Raw genomic sequence first — 21,134 nt, forward strand, 5'->3', positions numbered from 1 at the left:
GAAGTGCGGCGTCTTGACCGATCCGTCAATACGAATTGGAACTCGAGCGGCGTGATATCCTCGAATGGTAAAGCTTTCAGTACTTTAACATCCGGAGGCAAAGACGGCTTACATTCCAGCTTAAATGAAGCCTTGCTTGATGAGTCCCTCCGTAATTTCAGACGCCCTTCGTCTACGTCAATCACAGCTCCGTAATGCGTTAGGAAATTGTTTCCTATGATGATCTTCGTAGTACTCGCCGGGTTAACATAGAATTTGGCCGGATATTGGATTATGTGGCCTGCTAGATCAGTGAGCGCGATGTTGAGGGTGACAAAGGAGGTGATGAATGAATTGCCTCCTATTCCATTCACTCTGATAGTCGAGCATGTCTGTAATCGAGTCGAAGGCGAATGTATCTTCAGAAATTCTTGGTCAATCATGCTAATTGACGAACCTGAGTCGATGCATCCCTTGAATACCCTGGATGTGTTCTGCCCTTCGATAGAAATTAGTACGAAGGCCGGTGTCTTGTCTTCGTAGGTAATGTCCATTGGATCCGAAGCGACAGTCATAGTTGCGTCCTGTGAATTCTCCAAAGCCGTCTGGTCAGCCTGAATTCCATTTTCGGAGTGTTCTGGACGCTCACTGCCCTTTGTGGCTGCGTCTGATGCAATGCGAGCCTTGTTAGGTCTTCGTGAACGAGTAAGCTTGTAGTTTGGATTGTTTGAGGACTGCTGGATGCGTGACAATTTTCGAGTGATCGGTTCAGCTTGTAGAACTTCTACACAGTCTGCAAAGTTAGAGGTAGCATAGTGCTCGCTTTCCTCGGAATCGTACTGGTTGTACACACCAACTGTGATATTATTCGAAGCTGTTTGAGTCGAACTATCCTCCGCATTGGTTGTAGTGACGTTCGCTCGGGCGGGATTGTTGCGACCTTGATTATTATTCCTGTAGTTATACTGAGGTCGCTGGTTACCACTGTATCTGTCGTTTCGTCGGAACGGATTAGAATTTCGATTATCATTGCGAGGACGATAATCTCTATTCTGACCTTGGTCTTGCCGCGTATTTACGCCTCTCGAATTCTGTACAGGCGTCGTGTTCCTGCTATCTTGTCCCTGGCTTCGATTCTGAGTGTTCTGAGACGATGGCGTGAATGATCTATCATTAGAATTTGAATTCGACGGTGTGTTCGACTGGTACCCCCCTCTGTAAAAGGGTCTCGGTCCCCGAGACTGGTTTGGGTTTCTTTCAGCATCGGTGCGTGGCTTGTAGGGACGCAAGTGACCGTATTGCGCGATGAGTCCGGGTTCTGCATCGATAACTAAACGCTTCCATTCAGTAATTGTCAAGTTCTTATTAAGAACTTGCCCGGTAGCCGTCTTGATGAGGGTTTGCATCGATTGAGGGATGCCGAGCATCATATCACTAATTAATCGTTGATCGTCAGCTCGTTCTCCTAATACATACCGTTGTAATGACCGTCGATCCGTGTAGTATTCGGCGAAGCTTTCATTGCGATACCACATTCGCTGGCGTAGCTCTTCCTCCTTGTGAGTTTCGAAGTTTGCTTTCCGGTATTCTGCACGAAGCGCATCTTGCCAGTCTTGCCAGGTAACTAAGCGGCTGCGTTCAGCGTAAGATAGTGTAGTGAGCCACTTACTAGCATCTCCTTTAAGCAACAGAGCTATTATTCGGAGCAGAGCATCATCATCAGCTCGAGCCAGATCCTTAATTGTACTTACTTGCTCGATCCAGCGGTCAATGTCTTCGTCCTTCCCTCCGAATTTGGGGAAATCATTAGGCTTGAGCTTGACGCGGCCATCGTCCAGACCAGTAATAAACGAAGCAGATGTCGGCATATTAGTTGCTGGAGTAACGAGAGCTTGTCCTCGCGGCGTGCTAGTCAAATACGGCGTGAATGGCATGAAGCTTGGTGTCGCGGAGTTCGGCTGTCGTGCCGGCTCGTCGGCACCGCTTCGCCGAGTCGTCGGCTGTGACAGCGGCGCTGTTTCCGTGTTGCCGATGGTGTCGGCACGGTGTGCCGGCTGATTCCCTAAGTTGGAGAATACTACGTGCGGTGAACTTCTATGGTGCTCCTCTTCTTCGCGCTGCGTTCTTTGTGTATCCGTCGGTACTGGCGGTTGACTGTGCTGTACTGTGCTGCTCTGGCTTTGTCTCTCAGTTTGGGAGGCTCGGATCTCGTCGATATCCTCGACTCTCGCGCAATTCTGCTGTAGATCTGCGAGAGCGTCTTTTACCTCCGACATTTCCTGACTGAGATGAGTCAGGCTTTCTCCGATGAAGCCGTTCATTTCAGCTTGATCGGCCCATCGTAGTGTTGCTTGGTCGGAGTCTTGGTCTCTCATGTCGCTCTGATGGTGTACTAACTGAGTCAATTGGTCAAGGTGAGTCGAAATTGTTGGAAGGATGCGAGTACAATCGCAGTGACAGTGCGTCTCGTTAACGCCGTAATATGTTCGCCCTATAGGATCTTCTACTTCTGCTATTGTAGAATCATCGGACGATGGTGTTTCGACGCGATGTATGTGCGGATCGCGTCGGGACTCTGATACATTCGAAATATTGCTTGCTCGGTGTATTGGTACGTCCTCTTGTGTTCTATGGGTATCCTGATGTTGCTGAATAGTCGTTAGGATCCTGCTAGCGTCCTCGCGCGCTTCGATCGTCGTGAGGATGTGTCTATCTTGTCGAATTCGCAGTTCCTCGAGTTTTTCTCGTATGTCTCTCATTTCTTTTTCCTGTGCCTCTGGTGCTGAGTGGTATATCGTCGTAGGTCTTGCCGGCTTCTTCAAAAGCTTTCCTACATCCTCAGTAAGTGAATCGATCTTCTTGCTCATTGTTTCCACCGCTGATTCGATCTTTTGATTCTTTTCGAAGATATCTACTATAATATTCCTTAGAATCATTGAGAATGCGTGATTCGAATCGCGTGAGTTGTCGGGATGTAAGAGTCGTTCCATCTCACGTCTTGGTACCCTCAGATACGAGTAATCCGGCGATGGTGGAGCTGTATCAGGCCGTTGAAGGGGCGGCAGACCCGGAGGTCTCAAAGGAGGATCGGTCAGGGGTATCGTTTCATTTAGAGGTGTCCCCGAGATATGTGGTTGATGTGATTGCGGCGCATCGTCCTCGCGATCTCGCGGCTCAGGTAAATCAAAGGATGCATTACGGCCATCCATACGGTTATCGGTATTCGACATGTCGTGGTGAGTACTTGAATAGTTGACTTGATGTCTTCGGATCGAATCTCCCTCGGGACAATTCGCCAAGTTATTGCGCAGGTAATTTCAGATCCCGATCGACTGAACCAAGGTGGTCACCAAGTGTAACGGTAGCAGTAGATAGATAGATATCTAATCTAATGGATTACCGATAAGATAATCTTAAGGTTCTTGATCAGTCGGCGAGGCCTTCAGTTCGAGTGAGACGGTAGTTGATTCAGTGAGTATTCAATCTATCTATAGATGCTTCATACAACGAAGCATACAATAGAATCAATCAATTACTATCTAAGATATACACGGGAGCTCCGAGAGCTCGAGAGGCGCGCTAAGCGCTTATCTTATACTTGCGAGTATGAGTCAGATGAGTCAGCGTACGCAGATGCGACGCTATCCTACGATAAGCTACGCTATTCGGGTGCGTTCTACACGATTCTACTTACTTCTACTCAGGCCTGTTACACGAAGCGTGGAGGCATGTTGGCGTGCCATGTATCCGCCTGCCGACAGACCGGCGACGGAGATTGCGTCCATGTCAATGGAGACACCCGGAGAGAGATGTGAAGACGCGGAGAGGGATCGATGGAAGGTCGACAACTTCCGCACGTCTGCAAGCTGGTCGTGCGAGGTGAAGGGGATCAGGGGGCGATAGTCCGCGGAGAGGATCAAGATCGCATCTGAAGCGAACAAGATTTTATTATCGAAATGACGCACAGCGGAAGGTTTGAAACGCAGGACAGGAAGTGTCTTTCAGTCACCGGGAGGAGGACATCGTCACGCTGTCCGCAAAACAAACCGCCGCCGTGGAAGTAGATGACGGCAGGCGTTTTGCCAGCGCCAGGAGATGCACCGCTGTAGATATCGAGCTTGATCGCTAGCCCGCCCACCCGTGAGTACGTGGCAGTCGTCGGCTTTGCCCCCGTGGTGAAGGAGAATGTAGCACGGTTGAATGCGGGCTCGGAGATGGGATGAAATGGGATGTTAATCGTAGTAGCGCAGTTTTCAAATCCGAAAGCTCTGAGAGAGCCTTGCACGTTACGGCCAGGAATGCGCTAGGTAATGCTCGCCTCTTGGCGTCGTCCTGATTGTACTGCCGAATCATAGGTCGTGAGCTGCTCACCAATAACTCTCTAGTAAGCGTCTGTAAGCGCACCTCAACATAGAACTCGGACGTTGAGCGCACCGTGGTAGCCTCTGTGAATCCTTTCGTTATGTTTGGATTTAACCCGAAGGTTCTCAAAGCGCTCCACACAATGTGATCCTGCTGCGCGGTAGCTTCGCGGATAGAACTTCGCTATCCATGTAGGGAGCAAGGCGGAGTGCGTAGATAGTGTTCAATCCGCTCCGAGCGTACAAAGCTAATGACCGCCAAGATAGAGGGATCGTTCATGTTCCCAAGTATGTAAGACTACCGTACATGTAGGAATTGCGAGCTGGCTGCTGGGCCAATGATTGGGTGCCCATGCAGGCGTCGTCTGTGGCTGTGCAGCATCCGTTTGCCCGTTCGAAGAATCTAAATCTAAATCACTGTCAGCGACCAGACCACCACGCAGTTCCTTTGAAGCGTCGATTGCGGATATCAAGCCCACTGCTCTGCCCTAGGTTGTGCGCAACCTCAATAATCGGTAGATACTCGTCGGGATTATCATGGTGCAAAGAACGACAGTCGATGGTCAGCACACACACGTTCAGTCTGCCCGCATCGGACTGATGCACTCGCTAGGCCCGTCTCAGGCAGAACAATTGCTCCGGGTGACCTCCGGTATCGCGGCGGAGCTGATCAAGGCGCACGACGCCAACCAAACCGTGTCGCTCAACGAAATCCGCGCGCGACTCAGCAAGAAGTTTGGCTTCGGAGGTGTTCCTCGGCTAGTTGACATCATCAGTGCCATCCCAGATGAATACAAAAAGGACCTCTTGCCTAAGCTTCGGGCGCGCCCCATCAGGACAGCCAGTGGGGTGAGTGCATTCGATGTAAATCTGTCGCCGCTCATGTTTGTTCACGAGCGCGCCAGATCGCCGTCGTCGCAGTGATGTGCAAACCTCACCGATGTCCGCACATTGCAATGACTGGGAACATATGCGTGTATGTGACTGATTCCGGTGGAATATTCCTTGTGACTTACATTGACTCCAGTTATTGCCCAGGAGGCCCGGACTCGGACTTCGATTATAGCACACAGAGCTACACGGGGTACGAACCCACGAGTATGCGAGCCATTCGAGCCAGATACGACCCCTACGAACAAACGCGAGGGCGAGTGGAGCAACTCAAGGCCCTCGGACACAGCGTGGACAAGGTATGTATGGAACGACGGTGGGTTCTGTCAACCCTAACTTTGACTGCCGCCAGGTTGAATTTATCATCATGGGTGGGACGTTCATGAGCATGCCGCAAGACTACCGGGAGAAATTTGTCGCGCAGCTTCATAACGCGCTCTCCGGGTTCACGGGCACAGATGTGGATGAGGCAGTAAAGTCAGCTTCAATTACCGTCAAGGTCTCTGTGCAAAATCCTGACACCCGTCTGAAGGTTCTCAGAGAGAAGCAAGTCAAAAGCCATCGGGATTACCATCGAAACAAGGCCAGACTATTGCCTAAAACCGCATCTGAGGTCGCTATCCTGCCGAATATGCACCTGATCGAGCCATTGACCATTTCTTGTCCTCTCCACAGTCAGATGTTGCGATATGGTTGCACCCGACTCGAGATCGGCGTGCAATCCGTTTACGAGGACGTCGCCCGGGACACTAATCGTGGCCATACAGTTCGTGCCGTCACAGAATCCTTTCATTTGGCCAAAGACGCCGGCTTCAAGGTCGTGGCACACATGATGCCCGACTTGCCTAATGTAGGCGTCGAGCGCGACCTCGAACAATTCAAAGAGTTTTTCGAGAACCCAGCGTTTCGTAGCGACGGCCTGAAGATATACCCGACGCTGGTGATCCGCGGGACGGGTTTGTACGAGCTATGGCGAACTGGGAGGTACAAGAACTATACTCCGAATGTGTTGGTGGATGTTGTCGCAAGGATCATGGCGTTGGTTCCGCCGTGGACGCGGGTATATCGAGTGCAGCGGTCTGTATTGCATTGTTGCTTACGCAGGAAAATTGCTGACCGAACGCAGGGATATTCCGTTACCGTTGGTCACGAGTGGTTGCGAGAATTCAGGGAATCTACGAGAGCTCGCATTGAATCGCATGAAGGATTTCGGCGCCGAATGTCGAGACGTGCGGTTCCGTGAAGTCGGGGTAGGTTATTCTGAGCGTTGACACCTTGAACGTGCCTATCAATTATACCGACTTTTCTTCTATAGATCCACGAGATACACCACAAAGTTCGTCCAGAGTCGGTGGAACTTCTACGTCGCGATTACACGGCGAATGGCGGCTGGGAGACGTTCCTGTCTTATGAAGATCCAGAACGCGATATCCTCGTCGGTCTACTACGGCTGCGGAAGTGTTCTGACGAGGGCACGTTCAGGCCCGAGCTGGTAAGAAAAGAAGGTGACGAGGGTGGATGCAGCATCGTGCGGGAGTTGCATGTGTATGGTACCGCTGTGCCTGTACATGGGCGGGATCCCACCAAGTTCCAGCATCAAGTGAGTGAAAATTCACCTAGGGCGATGTGATGGGCCTGAATCCTGGCGTAGGGATTTGGCACGCTCCTCATGGAGGAGGCGGAGCGAATAGCCAGGGACGAGCACGGAAGCATCAAACTCGCGGTCATCTCGGGCGTCGGCACGCGCGATTACTACCGGAAGCTAGGTTACGAGTTGGATGGGCCGTACATGAGCAAGTCACTGCTGTAGATCGCGCTCACACTGCCATCATTCGCCCATCACCAACGTATGGAAGTTGGGGAAGACCAACTCCTCTTCGATGGTCTTTCGAATCACGTCCTGGATGAACCGCTCAACACGCGACACATTTCTGAGAACGTGCATGTCGGCCTGGCCAATCTCGCTCTCGATGTATATCGATGGCAGCAAGCGTTGGCCAATAGGAAGCGGCTTTGTGGACGGAAGCTCGTCTAAATCGGGAGGGGTATCGTCGGGCGAACGCTTAGGCCGTTCGCCGGCAGGACCATAGGGATCCATGTCATCCAGTATGCATAGATGAATCCGCTTTCGTGAGCCTTCGTAGGCGACTGCGAGTTCCCCCGTGAATAGCAGCCCGGTGACCGACAACTTGATCGGTAACGACATGAACATGGGAGAAGGGTAATTGATCAGGAGGGATGTGGTGAGAGAGAGCCGGAGGTTTGAGTTCCATGTGATGTGTAAATGGACTTGCAAGTCCGGTTGCGTACTTGGCCGAGGTGTAGGAGCAGACGGCTCGGGTTCGCGGGCCGAGGCCGCTGAATTCGATGAAGGAGAGGAGGATGTCTGAGGGGACGCTGTAAACTGTGCCTGGGGACTGAACGCGCTCGCAAATGGCGAGGCGGGAAACGACGGGCGGTAGATGGAAGGCCCAGGTCGGCCAAGGTAGGTATCAACGAAGCTGGCACTCAGGGGGCTGCTCCAGGGCTGCCGGGGGGAACGGAGCGCCGGCGTGGAGGAGAACATGTCCTGGACGGGTCCCCTCCCATACCGCACATGGGGCGGCAGATGATGGTACGCAGGACCGTCGTCCTCCGCGGCAGCTTTGGCCGCGGCCTTGCGGGAGACCCATTCGAAGCCTTCCTCGTCTGAACCGCCTTCGGTGACCTTGACGGGATCCGGTTCTGCGTCCTCGTCCTCGTCGTCTTCGAGAAAGTCGCGATATATGTCACGCAGCTCTACTAGTTCCACGTCCGGGGGAACGGATCCGAAGTCTAACGAGGTTACCTGCACTGGACCGATGAAGGAGGGACGACTGATGGTAGACAGCTGTTTATTCAACATGTCGACCAATGACGAAGATAGCGATGATTCCAGGAGCGCGTCCCATTGTAGATCGATGGACATGTCCTTCAATTCGATGAAACTGGGCCGATGATAAAACCAAGGACCCCTTCAGTCGCAGGCCGGCGGAAGTACGAGTGCCAGTTGCGGCAATGGATTGGGGATCCGGTGGACAAGGCGTTCGCGTACTTTCTCACGTTCTACTTTCTCTTCGCCTCGCTATTTGGAGCTTGAGGATGGGATCGTCTTTGAATGTGTACCTGAGGTTGCTAGACACCATGAGGATCTCAGACGCCCTGAAGATCTGGAACGTCACTCTGAGTCTCTCTAGATGTTCAAGGACTCGTGCCTTACAACCCCCCTGGTGCTCAGCGTTGCAGCCCGCAAAAAAAAGCACTCTGTCGAACCGCGCTCTTAGGCCGAGAATTGTCAACATTGCAACTTCGGTGAATAAGTGGAACTTGGTGAATAGGGACAAAGAACGGGTGCGGTCGCTGTAGCAGGTATTCCCGTTCTTTCTCCTGACCGCATTGGTGACTGGTGGGCGGCCTTCGTGCTATGCTAATGCGTTTGCGGCATTCCATATAGAGCTCTGATAGATCCGAGAACTGGTATAGCATATGGTTGGCGTCTCAACCAACCGCTGACGCAGAAAGCGGAAAGATGTATTTGGAGCCACGTTACCGTCGGACAAGTTGCGCTGATAGCGTGCCACTTCCCCGTTCTGCTTGCCCTGACAAGGACATGAATCATGCTCCGATCTCCGCGTCGTTCCCAGATGCATCTCTTGGGACACGCTGGGCATAGTCCGCAAATACTGAACCAGCTCGGCCGGCCATCGAAAATAAGCCGTATGTTAACGCTCACTATGTCCACCCCACCTCCTCGTGTTTGGTGTTCTGGTTCTTCCAGCCTAAATCTTGGCCCCTAGATGACAGAGGTGTGCATCCGATTGTTTCATGCTTCTCATGCTATATCTCCTCGGAGCCTCGGCCAGGTAGATCATTGCTTGTGAAGGACCACAACATCTGTGCCTTGTCATCAATGATACGGGATACCGTCGAAGCTGTTCGCTATTTCTCTGGGTTCGTTGTCCTTGCGCCGTGATATCTAGCACAAAGCCCTCGGACTGAACGGGGCTGAATGATATTGTATATGGAGACCAACGCTGACGCTTTCCCGGGAATTCCTCTAGTGACGTTACCGGGACGCGCGCCCCCAAATTCGACCGCGCGGTGTCCAAGCTTGTACCGTGCGGCGAGCTTCCTTTGTCAGCGTGTTCCTGTCCCATGGCTAACTTCCCGTACCCTTAATCGGCACGATCGTCCTGGAAGGCACAGCGTCTTCCTCATGAACACATTGCAAGGTGGGGGCGAAGAAGTACGCCACCAGCGTCAGGCGTGAGCAACGGAGGGCTAGGGAAGGTCAATCGCAAGGTACCCCGCACGCTACCATAACGCACCTTTCCAGTTCTTGCACGTTCACCTTCCCGATCTGTCGCTCGCGACTGCCTTGATGCCGAGCCGCACTAGGACCACGGGACGCGGTTATTACGGTTCACGCCCGTGCACCAGCCGGAGGGACTGCAGCGTTATCTCTCAATCAGCGGCATGCTCGGGGTTACAGACCACGACCCTGTAAACATATAGCGGACCCGGCGGAAATACCTATTGTCGAGGTTATGCCTCTTTTGGGTTGGGTAGGCATGACATCGGGACTCCTCCATTACGCCCGGATGGGAGATACACTCGTGCAAGATTATGCAGGAGGACCTGACCTGCACGACATGCGCTTTAAACACTTAGCCGATGCATCTTCTCATTTCAATTAGGCGCATCTCCACACACTGCGGGAGCGTACCTTCTCCAACTTTGCGATTCTTTGCCACACTCAAGCCGATTATCAGCCCACATGTTCGACCTTGTCGGACACGCCGATTCACGGGGTCCGGGTATCGAGGCCGAGCCGTCCACCTTCTTCAGCGTTAATCCTACTAGGATCCGCTATATGAACCAGCCCTTCATCTGTGTTCGGTACCCTCCGATGCTACCGTCACAGGCGCCAGAGATGTTCTTACAGTTGACTCTACTTGCAGTAGCGGTCCTTGTTTTGTTCAAAGGCCTCCGGTGGCTAGCTACGAAATCGCCTCTGCGTCTCGTACGAGGCCCCCCTCGGGCGTCCTGGCGAACAGGTGCATTCTAGATTCAGACCGTGTAGGCGTATACACTAATGTGACAACTGTAGGCAACCTCCATCAAGCCCTGGATCTGGACGGTTGGGACTGGCATCAGACTGCTTGCGACGAGTACGGTGGTGTATTTTCGTTTTGGGGCATGTTTGGAGTGCGGAAATTGGCACAAATACTAGCTCAGCGCTGGTTCTAATATTATTTTCCTCAGGAAAGACGACTCTACGTGTTTGATCCTCTGGCGCTGTATCATGTTCTTGTCAAGGTGACCTATCCGTACCATCATCCGCATCATCTCCGCTGAACTCAACTGTCCCTAGGATCAATATACCTACGTCAAGAGCACTGCCATCACCGGTGCGTGATCGTCATTTTGTCTGGAGCGTCTCTCGTTGACTTATGACTTGGAAACTGCTCAGAGTCAGGCGCTCTCCCGCTGTGAACAATGCGATCGGCTTACCGTTACTCTCTCGTGCAGGCTCAGCGCATTAGTCCTCGGACGGGGACTCCTGGCAACCTACGGTAAAATAGTTTTGCGACTTTATGATGGTGACTTAACTCGTCCGCATAGGAGACCGCCATAAGAAGCAACGGAAGCTGATGAATCCGGTCTTTTCCACCCGTAATATAAAACACATGGTCACTCAATTTTACTCGGTTTGCCACAAGGTTGATCGGCGTTTCTCTCAAAGCGAGCGGCAGGCTGACTTTTTCTATCTAGCTATGCGATGCATTAGCCTTCGAATTGTCGGAAGATGACAAGGAGATTGACGTCCTGGCTTGGATGTCCAGAACAGCGATGGTACTCATTGGTGAGGTGAGTAGGCTGACCTCGAGTTGGACTACGCAGGCTCAACAAGGGAAGTAGGCCGGATTGGGTTATTCTTTCGATCCCCTTACCGAGCAGAGGGAGAATCGATATGCTAATGCGGTCAAAGCTATTGTGTGCGTGTTAAACCTGGGCTGTTCGATCGACGCTCATTGATCATGTCAGGCCGGCGTTCGCCTCCATTGCAATTTTGCGCGAGCTCCTCCCATGGGTGACTATGCTTGGCATACCTACTCTATTTGAGCGCATGCTCCCATACATACCGATCAAGCGCGTGCAACACATCCGGAATATCACGGCAACCCTTGATGAGGCTAGCCATGAGGTCTATCAGAGCAAGAAAGAAGCAATTCAGCGAGGAGATGATGCAATCATGCACCAACTCGGTCAAGGAAAGGACATAATGTCGATTTTGGTACAATGCTCTCGGCATCCCGAGCTTCCGCCACTGACGCAATGTATCAGTTGAGGGCAAACCTGAAGGCCTCCGATAACGACCGCTTACCGGAAGCGGAAGTCATTGCTCAAATGTCGACTCTGGTCTTCGCCGCTACCGACAGTGAGTGGCAGGCGTGGGAGTAGGCGGCATACTGAATTCTACATCCAGCGACGACAAACGCTCTGTCACGGACTCTGTTCTTGCTCTCTCAAAATCAGGACGTGCAACGCAGGCTCCGCGATGAGATAGTGCAAGCGAAAGCTGGACGTGATGGTGATTTAACGTATGAGGAACTGGACACTCTACCGGTGCGGAAGATTATTCTCACATTACATAACATTGACGATACATTCCTATAATGTAGTACTTGGATGCTGTTGTTCGAGAAACTCTCAGATTGTGGGTCGCATCCACCATTCCACATACGCAGAAAAGCTGATAGCCTTATACCAGACACCCTCCTGTTCCGTATGTCTCTCGCATGTGAGTCTTCTGGTCGCTATGGTCTGCGGTTCGCTAGAAACCCTTCGTTGCTATAGGGCCACTCAGGACATGACTCTGCCGTTGGCGAAGCCTCTCAAAGCGACCGACGGCTCGATGCTGCATCACATCGCAGTCCCTCGCGGTACCAAACTCGTGATAAGCTTTTGGGCTATTAATAGGTCGACAGCGTATTGGGGCGACGATGCTCTGGAATGGAAGCCAGAGCGATTCCTTCAACCTTTACCCCAGACACTCATTGACGCGCATATTCCGGGGATTTATTCTAGTATGTGCGTGACACTTCGCTCGTTCGTCTGCTGTTTACTGAGCGTTTTCTCAGGATGACGTTTGGTGGCGGAGGTTTCTCATGCATTGGTTCTAAGTTTGCTCAATTGGAAATGAGTAGGTCTCTCATTGCTTCCGTGAAGTACCGTATCAATCGTTCATGGTGAACTCTAGAGGTTTCTCTTAGCCTGCTCGTTGAGCGCTTTGCTTTGACTATGACCAAAACGGAGATTCGCTGGAACATGGCTCCAATACAGGCAAGTCAAACGTTTCGCGATCGAGAGCTCATCTGAAAAGTGTCATAGTACCCTACAGTTGCTGGACTTCGAGGGCCGCATTTGCACATCCGCATGCGTGCCCTACAGCGAGATTCTGCTCTGATAATGGGTCCATCATCCCAACCCTGAATTCAACGTGCAGGGACGCGAACTCGTTGGGTTGCATTGTCGTGAATCTATTTCTGTTTGGTTATCCCTTGAATGGAGCATGAGTGACTGATCCTTCTGCAGGGCAAGTGACCCTTCCTGATCTATTCAACTGTATGACATCAAGGAATATAGTTTATAAACATGGTTACGGTTGTATTATCGCGTTGTACGATACGTTGCGGTATATGGCATGCGTTCAACAACTACTCGGCCACGATTGTCCGGCTGGAAGAAACCGCCCATGTATGTGCTGGGGAGGAGGGGAACCTACGTCTGTAGCCTGTCCAAACAGACGTGAAGACAGCCATAGTGGATAATGCCGATCATATACCGCAGGGATACGCGCAAGCCACAATAGGAAGATGGGCCGCAGCGATGCGATCGGGGGGCCAGATGTGGACACAGGCAGCAATACACAAGAGCTGGGGACTGGGCCCGGTACGCGACGGCAACGACGGGTGCGTCGAGGCAAGTCAAACACTTCCAGGGTCCGGGCGCTACGAGGCACTCCACGTCATGCGGGTAAAGACCTGGCTGTTGGCGGGACTCGAACCCGGAGGGTCCGGGCGGGGTGCAAGCGTTCTTGATGATTGACACCTGACATTCGTCAGAATACCGTCAGTCCAGCCTGCGACTGTGATGAGGTATATTGAGACTTCATGTCGTCCATGTCGGTCATATCGCCTTGGCTCTTGTAATCATACTGAGAAGCACTGCCGAGTTCAGAGGTTCCCGCCATCGACGTCAAGGAGCCACGGCGGCGGAGTCGATCAGACTGCGAATACGCAATGCTGCTAGCACCACGCTCCGAAGGGCCGATGACACTACCACTGATGCTCGCTGTGTCCGCATGTCCGATGTCCTGCGATATAATGGAACTGGCGTAACTTCCGTAAGTGCTGCGCTTCGCCCCAGTGGGCCCACGTTGTCCGGGTGCAAATGGACCGCCAGCGGCGAACATCGGTATTCCCGATGAGTATGTGGCCTGCGAGCGCAGGGACTGAACATCCGATGGGATGTACCCGAGCGCGTCGTGGGTACGGTAAAAACTGGCATCGAAACGACTGGGTGTTCCTGAGGCAGCTCCTAGCCCGGTTCGGCGGCCTATGAGAAGACAAAAAAGTTAATGCCATGTTTAGCTCACTACCCAGAATACTCGCCATCCTGAGTACTCGCAGGATTGAGGTAGTCCTTCGCGTTCGTCTCGAAGCGTCTATATTGCTCCATCGACTTCCCAAGCGACCGCCGAGGCTTGCTGAACTGTATCATGCTGGGTTGCAAATTGGCCAGGGGTCCTTCAACAAGACAGCCTCGCTCCTTGTAGTGTGTAAGGAGATAATGCCAGAGTGGATGCTGTAATCACCAGTTAGCAGCGAGCCCGTCCCGAACGGTGACCGTGAGACATACCTTGCTGAGAACCTTGGGGTTACCAAGAATGACGACACCATACTTCGCACGTGTCAACGCGACGTTCAAGCGCCGTGGATCATTCAAGAAACCGATGCCTTGATGCTCGTTGCTCCTGACGCAGCTGAGGATGATGTAGTCCTTCTCACGACCCTGGAAAGCGTCAACACTGGCAACCTCGATTTCCTTGTAAAGATCCTTCTTCAGGGAGCCGTTGAATTGCATGTAATTGACGATGTAAGACCGTTGGCCTTCGTACGGAGTGACGACACCGATTTGACTGGGCACCACACCAGACTTGAAGAACTTGGTGACAATCTTCTCCACGTTCGAGGCTTCAGTCCTAGGCAAACGTCAGATGAGATGTTTTGAACCATTCACAAAGGGACGGACCGATTTAAGAAAGACGTTCCGCTTGAGGATATCTCTTCTTGGCCCAAATTCTGATAAAAGAACATGGGCGTGTCTGGGACGGGCCATGGGAAGTCGACGTTCTTCCGCAGCCGCTCCGGGGCGGTGACGCCGTTCTGCAGGGTGCCCTCATAGAACATATTGGAAGGAAACTCCGAAAGGCAGGGGTGCATGCGATACTGAACTTGCAAGCGGATTGGTCGGTTACCGAGTACCACGAGGCGTTCGAACAAGGATTGGGTTAAACCTGCCCTAGCGGCCTTCTTGTTCATGATGACAGGTCCAAGTTGCTGGAAGGCATCATGTCAAGGAAGGTTGTCCACGATGCATCCAAAATACCTACCTGATGATCACCCACGAGAACGACCTGTTTGCAACCGAGGACAAGCGGAATCATGCACTCTACGGAACAATTGAATAACGATTGGATGGATGAGATAAGCACACAGCTTCAGACTTACCAGGCTCCGCAGCTTGGGTTGCTTCATCAATGAGCACTGTACGGAACTTCAATTTGCTCAGCCTTGGGTCACCAGCGCCCACACTGGTGCAGCAGATGACGTCCGCCGCGCCGAGGATCTCCTTCTCACATTGCTTAATGAGCGTCTTGTACTTTCTTTCGTCATTCGAGCTCAGTTCACCCTGCTCGTTCTTGAGCTGGATCAGCTTCTGCAGCTCTACGTGCGTCGTGTTATTCGCAACCTGCTGGTGCAGGGTGAGGAAGGAAACGCTTGAATCAAGTGCCTCCCGAGATTTGGCGGTGATGCGAACGACTTTGAGGCCCGTCGCGTGGATCTTCTCTGTAAGTTGGTCTACGGCGACGTTCGAGGGCGCGCATACGAGCACCTGACCCGGATTCATCTTCGCGAGGTGGTAGACAATCGACGCTGACGTGACTGTTTTGCCCGTGCCGGGCGGACCTTGGATAAGACTGAGCGGCTTCTGAAGCACGCTCTTCACCGCATACATCTGCGAGTGATTGAGCTCGGGCAGTCCGGGGGCGGAGAAGCGCTTGGGCATCTGCGTGCGCAGCACCTGCGGTTCGACTTCGTGTCCCAGGAGCTTGTGGTACTGACGTGATCCGAGCGGTGTGAGTGGAAGGCTTCCGCGGAGATAAAGGTTAAAACACCCACAATGTAGCCGCTGACGCTCTTCTCATCCACAGCAAAGGTCTTCATCGCGAGCTGCATTCGGTCGAAGCTCGTCGACTTCCATACGAAATCAGCGGCGAAGTTGTGGGAGCATTCGGTAGGCACGCCTTCCGTACGGCGCAACTCTAGCCCTACTTCGTCCGAAACGTCTGTCACTATCGTATTAGCGCCGACCTTCGTGCGATGAGAGCGCAACGTACTGTTCGGTATCTTGATAACGTGTCCAACACCCTCCCAAGGTTTGTGCATCTCCCCCATGTATCGGAGCCGCAGTTCATCGCCAACGGCCAATCGCACTTCGCCGCTCTCGAGCTTGGGCAAACAGAACCATGCCACACGTTTTTGGTTCAGCCCAATATCCCAACGCACAGTGATGTCAGTTTGAGTCTGGCTCTCCTTCAGCTTCTTATCGTAGTCGGCCTCAATTTTGACCAAGGGCCCGAAGATATTCTGGTACTGATATGCATCCTCATAGCGGAGGAGGATAGGTTGCGGTTCATCATCCACGCCTGGCTTCTCCAGATCTTCAAGGGTAGCGTTTGCATTTTCGCGCCACAGGTCTTCGAGGCGGTTAATCTGCTGGAACGAAATTTGACGCGAGCGCAGCTGTTCGGTCTCGCTCGGTGGCTTGACAAGCCATGACAGAAATGATCGGTCATCGATGAGCGGCGCCCAGAGCGACGCGTTCCATGAGATATCTTTGGAAATGGCCGCACAAGGTTGGCGGCACAGGAGGACGACGACGGTGTCGGACTTGGCGGGAATGAAGCCAAGCATAAACACGTTTTTCGATCCACAGTTGTAGCATTCGGGCACAGTCTCGCCCAAGGGCGACTCGGCGTGAAGGATGACTTCTTTGTGCTTGGCACGAACAAGATGGTTAACAATATGAGATGCGGATGTGTTTCCACGAGAGTTGCAGAACCATTTCGAACATATCAGGCACTTGACAACGCTCGCTGGGTTATGAATACCACAATAGCTGGAAAATCATGAGCTTGAGGTCAAAATGCATATTGCCTATCCGACTCACCTGCACGCATGCGGCGGAAGATCAACTTGACCCTCGTCCTTTAGATCGTCGAGAACAGCGTCCAAGTCTTCCTCTATCCCGCCATTCCTCGGTCTAGATCTATGTGCATGTGTATGAGTTGCGCCCGTCTGTCCCTGCTGAGAAGTGGCCGCGCTCTCAGATAGAGACAAAGTCTCTAGATCCGAGGCGAGGTTGGTGTTTGTGGTCGCGGTGTATATCGACGACGTATCATCGACTATGCCCATGCCACCGTACGACGAGGCAGAGTCATACTGGAAATTGTCGAAAGTGTCCATGGCGGATGTGGAGAGAAACAAGAAGTGAAGGTCGATATTTCTCAGTAAGCGCCCTGGTTCTTCCAGGCGGCGGTGGCCCTGCGGCACCGCATTCGCCACGCTCCTTGACAAGACAAAGTTGACTAGACAAAGTTGACTCTCGCTCACTGCTTACCGCCATGTCTGTGCGCGCCAACGGATTGAACGGAACGGAACGCGAAGTGATCATGAACGTATGCTACGATGCTCTGAGCCTAGCGAATCCGTATGAATGCGCGGTTACGAACAGTTTGTCGACGGCTTGTCCTACAACAGACTCAAGCTGGAAACGATGTACGGCTCGGGTGGTCTGCTCGATAAGCCCGTCACAAAATCTCACAAGGATACCGCAAACATGAAGAAGGAGGACGTCGATCTCATCGTTGAGTTCCCGCAGTCAGATCCGTACGAGCACAGATGTAACCTAAGCGCTGCAGGTGAGCGAACTCGAGATCCCACGAAGCCATGCAGAGCGCGAGCTTTCGCAAAATAACGGCGATGTTACGAAGGCACTGGAATCGCTGATAAAAGCATGATACATCTGCATTAATGTTCCCGTATGACTGGACCTCTGCAGGTTGCATGCATATAACGCATATCCTTGGCCAACACCACCTGAATGTATTAGTCGAGCAGACGTTTTGGTCTTAAGGAAGAGAGATATTTGAGTTTTGTGCGGTGACTAGCGCTATCGTCCTTGAGGAATCTGTCTTCGCTATGATGAGAACACAGTAGTAGTATATCATTAAGTGCTGGCTGTTGCAAGGGGCGCTCCAGTTAGTCACGTGGATTCTGCCTATAAGCAGTCGACGCGGGGCGGCATTTTTCTTCTCAAACCACGACGACCAAATTACTATCTTTCCTCTGGCGTCTCTCTGAGGCGTCGCTCTGCAGGATAGATGGTCCAGACAAACGTCGAAGAGTGACTCACACGAATCTCAAAAACAGTCTTTGCTGATGCTTTTCCCACTGGTCGAGAGGTGATGACGCAGGATAACCTGGAGAGTCGCACAAGCCTGTCATGGTCCTCGTACTCGTGTATCGTATATGTACTCTGTGAGTAAAAAGTGGTTTGTTCGAATCGTGCTGCCTGTGAATGATAATCCTGGTAAACTGCGTACGCATCCCGCCTCGATATACGAGGTTCTGCCAGGGCAGATGTGCCGCTCAGAATATTCCCTTCGGGTGGTTCTGATGCTGGCTGGTTGGATGCGGTTGGAGAGTTTAAGGCGAGACTGAGGCGTCTCTGTTTTCTTTTTGTTCTGCAGTCTTTGCTTCATCGACTGACTTGCGTTTCAACAGGCTAACCAGGAGCAACATGAGAAAATATGTTCATTTCATCTACCCTTTCTTTGAGTGCGTCCCGATGTTGTACCAGCCACACCCGACGCCATGTTGATGACCACGCATACGCGTGGGCGAATGACTGTATTCGCAATCAGGATGTTGGTCTCCTAGGCTGTTCGTTTCTTGCGACGTTCCGTTTGATGTATGATATATATGTATGCATACATAGAAAGGAAATCATAATTTCAGTTGAAGCCTCCGATGCGATACGCGCCATATCAGAACCCAGACCAACGCGAACGCTGTGCACCCAAGCTCCTTCGATCGCTGGCCACTTCATCCCTCTCTACGGGCCGCCTTCATTTATTATCATCGACGGCTAAACGAACCTGACGACAAACCTGTCGACATCGAGCCTGGAACCGACTAACAGCCATATTTTGACCGTCCACTCAGGATCAGGTCATACGCGAGTCGGGCCCGGCCCCATCCAACACGATGTATCACCGGCCTCAGCCCATCGTACGCGCTTCCTCGTCCCAGACATTCCTGGCGCCGCCAACTATGGCTGGCGGAGGAGGACAACGTATGGCACCGTTAATACCAGTGCCCGGTTCCTCGGGTGGGCAGGGTACACCGGAACTTTCGGTGCGCGTCCCCGTCAGCAACAGTCAGGAGAGCTCCCCGACAATACTGGGACTACCACTGAAATATGTTTCGTGAGTCGCGCCACGCACCAATTGCACGTCCAATTATCTCAACATACGACCCAGGTTGGTGACGCTAGCCGTGCAAAATGCGGCGCTTTCAATCGTAATGCACTACTCGCGTGTCTCAACTTCACCTTCTGATTCCTATTCGCCTGCATCCGCCGTGTTGCTCAACGAGCTGATCAAGGGCTCGATATCGTTCATCATCGCGCTATACCACGCATCCCTCCTGCCCGCCCCGCGCTCTCCCGGACCAGCTCAGCCGCCTTCCTCCCCCTTCATTCGCTTATGCCGCGACATCCTCAGCCCAGATTGCTGGAAACTATCCGTACCTGCGCTACTATACGTGGTTCAAAACTCGTTGCAGTTCGTTGCCGTCAGCAACCTGCCCGTGGCCACCTTCCAGGTCGCCTACCAGATGAAGATCCTCACCACCGCCGCCTTCTCCGTGGTCATGCTACGCAGACGGTTAACCCCTACCAAATGGTTTGCCCTTCTCTTCCTCGCCCTCGGTGTCGGGATCGTGCAGGTGCAAACGGCAGTGAGCCCGCCCAAAGTTGTGGTCGCTGTTGCGGAAATGGACAATGGCATGGAGGGTGTACACCACGCCGCAAGCCACGGGCATGAGCACTCTTCCCCACATGTTCACGTCATGAGCCCGCTCAAAGGGTTTGGCGCCGTTGTTCTCGCCTGCTTCACTTCGGGACTCGCAGGCGTGTATTTCGAAATGGTACTCAAGGGCTCCAAAGCCGACCTCTGGGTTCGCAATGTCCAGCTTTCGCTCTTCTCCCTCCTCCCGGCGATTGCGCCCATCTTGTTTTCTTCCTCCCCGGAGAGCTCCGCACCTTCAGGCCTCTTCGGTGGCCTCTTTCGTAACTTTGGCGGGTGGGCCTGGGCGACTGTACTCATCCAAGCCCTCGGTGGTCTCATCACCGCGCTCGTTATCAAGTATTCGGACAACATCATGAAGGGCTTCGCGACCTCGCTCAGCATCATCCTCTCCTTCCTCGCCAGCGTCGCGCTTTTCGACTTCCACATTACCCCCAGTTTCGTGATTGGTGCCTCAACCGTCCTCGCGTCTACGTGGATGTACAACCAACCGGCCGGACAGGAGGTCCCCACCGCCGTAGCGAAGGTGATGCCCAAGTCCATTCACCACTCGCCGTCTTTTCCCGGGTCACCTATCAACGGGAGCGAGCCAATCCTGGGCCAGTTCCCAACGAAACGCGGCTCACCATTTGGCTCACCCCGGGCGCTCGCTACCGCGCTCGGCCTCACGTCGGAGAGGGACAAGGACAAGCGCAGATCCAGCGAGGAGTCTAATGCGTCGAATCCCGGATTCGAGCACATGGCGGACACGAACAGATACCTTAGTGCTCCGTACGGGTCCCCGTACCCTTCCAGGACGCCGTCGCCTACGCCGAGCATAGATGATCATGGAAGCAGGTGGAAATAATGAATTGCATAGCAGACTGGAGGTAGTAATATAGTACAATCAGATGCATTTTAATTCGACACCAATTATTATAGACATCAACGTGTTGGAAACGGTCGAAATCGTCAAGAAGGCATCCCAATCCCTTTTGCGTCCGCTGCTCTTGCCGGCCTTTGTTGCAGACCAGTGTCCCTTGCCGAAGAAGCGCCGACTCCTGCACTGGTATGGTAAGATTAGGGATGCGGCGGGCGTGTCGACGGAGGAATCCCGAGATGGGACCAATCTAAACGCATAACGCGCACGGCTGCTGGTCATAGCACCGACGGCATCGACGGAGATCAAAATACTTGGCCAACGCCGGGGTCGAACCGACGACCTTGGCGTAATGTTGCGGAAGCGGCAAATATTAGCACCACGCTCTAACCAACTGAGCTAGTCGGCCATAAAACAATTAAACGTGGCAAAATATATAGCATTATAATTAATTCATAAATGAGACCTGCGGAGCTCGGTCATCGACAGGCCTTGGACAGATCTGCGTCATGTTCTGAGATTTCATTGTCTGCAAGCACGACGTAAACTCTCAACTCTGGGGATACAGCGTTATGACACTCGTTGA

The 21,134-nt window shown here is 52.7% G+C and overlaps 5 protein-coding genes and 1 non-coding gene across 6 annotated transcripts; 4 read left to right on the forward strand and 2 right to left on the reverse strand.

The window, feature by feature from the left end:
• Positions 1-666: 666 nt before the first annotated feature.
• On the reverse strand, positions 667-1,847 carry PUNSTDRAFT_135702 (uncharacterized protein; the record flags this gene model as incomplete). Its single annotated transcript, XM_007385235.1, has 4 exons — positions 667-713; positions 1,456-1,603; positions 1,649-1,672; positions 1,731-1,847. 4 exons carry the CDS (start codon positions 1,845-1,847, stop codon positions 667-669), a joined length of 336 nt encoding a protein of 111 aa, XP_007385297.1.
• A 2,928-nt stretch (positions 1,848-4,775) lies between these two features.
• PUNSTDRAFT_104430 (histone acetyltransferase ELP3) lies at positions 4,776-7,338 on the forward strand. Its single transcript, XM_007385236.1, has 10 exons — positions 4,776-4,902; positions 4,954-5,189; positions 5,246-5,316; positions 5,368-5,530; positions 5,584-5,708; positions 5,764-5,844; positions 5,907-6,308; positions 6,358-6,481; positions 6,547-6,831; positions 6,883-7,338. Exons 1-10 carry the CDS (start codon positions 4,878-4,880, stop codon positions 7,039-7,041), a joined length of 1,671 nt encoding a protein of 556 aa, XP_007385298.1. The 5' UTR covers positions 4,776-4,877; the 3' UTR covers positions 7,042-7,338.
• A 2,844-nt stretch (positions 7,339-10,182) lies between these two features.
• PUNSTDRAFT_114516 (cytochrome P450) lies at positions 10,183-12,632 on the forward strand (the record flags this gene model as incomplete). The annotated part of the gene is made up of 15 exons (XM_007385237.1): positions 10,183-10,306; positions 10,360-10,457; positions 10,515-10,579; positions 10,782-10,852; positions 10,875-10,972; positions 11,025-11,120; positions 11,172-11,248; positions 11,298-11,547; positions 11,598-11,691; positions 11,740-11,879; positions 11,936-11,970; positions 12,025-12,054; positions 12,111-12,344; positions 12,395-12,456; positions 12,514-12,632. 15 exons carry the CDS (start codon positions 10,183-10,185, stop codon positions 12,630-12,632), a joined length of 1,593 nt encoding a protein of 530 aa, XP_007385299.1.
• A 4,683-nt stretch (positions 12,633-17,315) lies between these two features.
• PUNSTDRAFT_71615 (uncharacterized protein) lies at positions 17,316-17,619 on the forward strand (the record flags this gene model as incomplete). The annotated part of the gene is made up of 2 exons (XM_007385238.1): positions 17,316-17,470; positions 17,526-17,619. 2 exons carry the CDS (start codon positions 17,316-17,318, stop codon positions 17,617-17,619), a joined length of 249 nt encoding a protein of 82 aa, XP_007385300.1.
• Positions 17,620-18,958: 1,339 nt separating this feature from the next.
• PUNSTDRAFT_71768 (uncharacterized protein) lies at positions 18,959-20,536 on the forward strand (the record flags this gene model as incomplete). Its single annotated transcript, XM_007385239.1, has 2 exons — positions 18,959-19,089; positions 19,144-20,536. The coding sequence occupies 2 exons, from the start codon at positions 18,959-18,961 to the stop codon at positions 20,534-20,536; spliced, it is 1,524 nt and encodes a 507-aa protein (XP_007385301.1).
• Positions 20,537-20,863: 327 nt separating this feature from the next.
• On the reverse strand, positions 20,864-20,957 carry PUNSTDRAFT_t77. Its single transcript has one exon. It is a non-coding gene; the product is annotated as a tRNA-Ile (tRNA).
• Positions 20,958-21,134: the final 177 nt, after the last annotated feature.

The sequence above is a fragment of the Punctularia strigosozonata genome, assembly GCF_000264995.1.
Source record: "Punctularia strigosozonata HHB-11173 SS5 unplaced genomic scaffold PUNSTscaffold_9, whole genome shotgun sequence".
Classification (NCBI taxonomy): Eukaryota; Fungi; Basidiomycota; class Agaricomycetes; order Corticiales; family Punctulariaceae; genus Punctularia; species Punctularia strigosozonata.